The sequence below is a fragment of the Austrofundulus limnaeus genome, unplaced genomic scaffold, assembly GCF_001266775.1.
Source record: "Austrofundulus limnaeus strain Quisiro unplaced genomic scaffold, Austrofundulus_limnaeus-1.0 Scaffold135, whole genome shotgun sequence".
NCBI classification, from domain to species: Eukaryota; Metazoa; Chordata; class Actinopteri; order Cyprinodontiformes; family Rivulidae; genus Austrofundulus; species Austrofundulus limnaeus.
The window spans coordinates 499,328-501,537 of NW_013952537.1; the positions used below are offsets into that span (position 1 = coordinate 499,328).

Genomic DNA, 2,210 nt, shown 5'->3' on the forward strand with positions numbered 1-2,210 from the left:
CTGTTCACATGGCAGCTTTGTGGAAAAGACGAAGGAGACCGTGGCCTTTTATTTAGAACCAAAGCAGTGTCTTTAAAAAGGAAAACACTTGACAGGAAGGAGGAAAAGGTCACTAAAAAGAAAAGCTTGTGTACATTCTCTCATCCAGGTCATTCTTTTCAAACTAAACTTCTTTTAGCTTCTCAGACAAATATTTCCAAAAAGGAAAGAAGAAAAAAAAAGTCAAAGGACACAAAAACACAAATTTAACAAAATGAAAAAAAATGCATCAGTTTTCTGATTTACGGAAAGACTTGAAGCTATGAGCCTGACTGTAAAACGATAAAAAATATAAAGAATAAACACTACMGCATAGCTGTCAGTGAACAACTTTTATTTCCTGATGAACATCCGCMGCAGATCAGTATTTAGAGGTTACAGAAAGTGGATCAGGCAAAAGATTAAAAAAATAAAATAAAAAATGCAACAACATAGTCATTAAAACATCTGGTGCCAGGAGGGAATTACATTTTAATAAAGAAACCATCAATAACAGCATTGATTGAAGGTTGCCCTCTTGTGGTGGATAAACCTCACATGTTTTTTTAAAGCTAATTTCCTATTAATTAAAAACCTCTTTTAAAAACACAATACATGAAAAATACAACCAATTAGTGAGTTCACAATTAAAAATAAAAAAACAAATCTCGAAACAAAGCTCAGATCAGCATTAAAGGTCACGTTCAGGTGACTGCTAAAAGCCAGACGCATAGAAATGTAGTTTTTTAAGCACAGATTGCTTTTCATTCGTAACACTACAGCGGTCTTCAGTGTTTTCAACGTGACCAGGGTATAAAGCTGAACAAACAAAGCTTTGGGAAAAGCCAGACATGCAACAATAACGACATACGCAGAAGACACTACACTGCAGCCTGTAAACAAACAAGCGAGTCACAAACAAAAACACAGCAGATCAGAAACTACATTCAGATTCGTCACATTTAAGGATGGAAGACAACCCTCGTGTTTATTGCACATYGTCTCTCTGCTGATGGGAAGCTCTAAAAAAAGCACTTTTGATAAAACAAAAGCAAAATGAGCGAAGCGTTTCTAWAATTAAAGGTTAAAGGTGTTAAACTACTTGTCTGTCAGTGAGAGTGTCGAGGAAAGGCTCCTTTCTTTTCTTTTTAAAGGTGCAAAACCTGTTAAAGTTTAAGTGTGATGAAGCCAAACATGACCYGACTTGCTCCTAAATAGCTTCACTTTCACTTCTAACAGTAACAGTTTATCTTGGCTCTGTCTTCAGAACACTGCGAGAGGAAATAAAAACTATTCATTCTCAATTAAAAAGGCCTGTAGCCGACTTATTGGAAAGCACCCAGAGTTAAAGAGATTGATGAGCTCGTCACACAGTTATGTCCTACACTGAAAAAAATGAAAACCTCAAGACGTTTGTTCTTCAGTGGTTTAACTTCTGAGCTTAAACTAGACAGCAAAATGAAACACTGCTGTAAATAAGCCACAAAATGTCGCAACTACTTGATGTTCTCTTAGACGTCCAGTGTTTTGGAGCGCAAAACAAAACAAAACATAAAAAAAGGAAAATCACAACTGTCCTTCTGCTCACATGGTGCCTCATCTCCGCTGCAAACGCTTCACTTCCAGCTGATGGTGAAGTTCTGACTCAGGTTCAGACCCAAATCTGCGACTGACAACACCTGCAGAGGAGGAGGGACAAATAAAAAACACAAACACTGTCATTTTAGATTTAAATACAGAACTTCTTCTTGCCATAAGATTAAAAACATCTTGTTTTGGGACTTTCCCTTAAATGAATACTTTACTGATGTTTGGACATCGGTGAACTCTCAGCCGAATCAACACTGGAAAAAATCCCCAGCTCAGTATATAAAGAGCTACGAGCAACACACCAGGAATATTTCACAAAMACAAAGCCCAGAAATGACAGTGACTGAATGAACAGTGAAGTGCWCCCGTGTCGTTTTTCTGAATGGCTGTTTGCCTAATCTTTATGTCCTCCGTTTCCAGAGCTGACCAGCAGGTGAACCTGTAACCGGAACAAGCTCTGCCTGCTAGACGAGCGTGGCGGCATGTCTGCTGGAAGCTGGTTCCTCTCCACGCCAGCCTTGCACCGTGTCACTTTAAGTTAAAGGGGCAATATCATGTAAAAACAACTTTTTTGAGTTTTATATCATGTTATAATGTTACAC

At 38.1% G+C, this 2,210-nt stretch overlaps 1 protein-coding gene across 1 annotated transcript in view; it reads right to left on the reverse strand.

Annotated features, from left to right (window-relative positions):
- Positions 1-352: 352 nt before the first annotated feature.
- Positions 353-2,210, reverse strand: part of gaa2 (alpha glucosidase 2) — a 21,420-nt gene continuing 19,562 nt past the window's right edge. Inside the window, exon 21 of the mRNA XM_014015837.1 lies at positions 353-1,697. Coding sequence (XP_013871291.1) covers positions 1,635-1,697 — 63 coding nt within the window. The 3' untranslated portion in view covers positions 353-1,634. The remainder of the gene's footprint in view (positions 1,698-2,210) is intronic.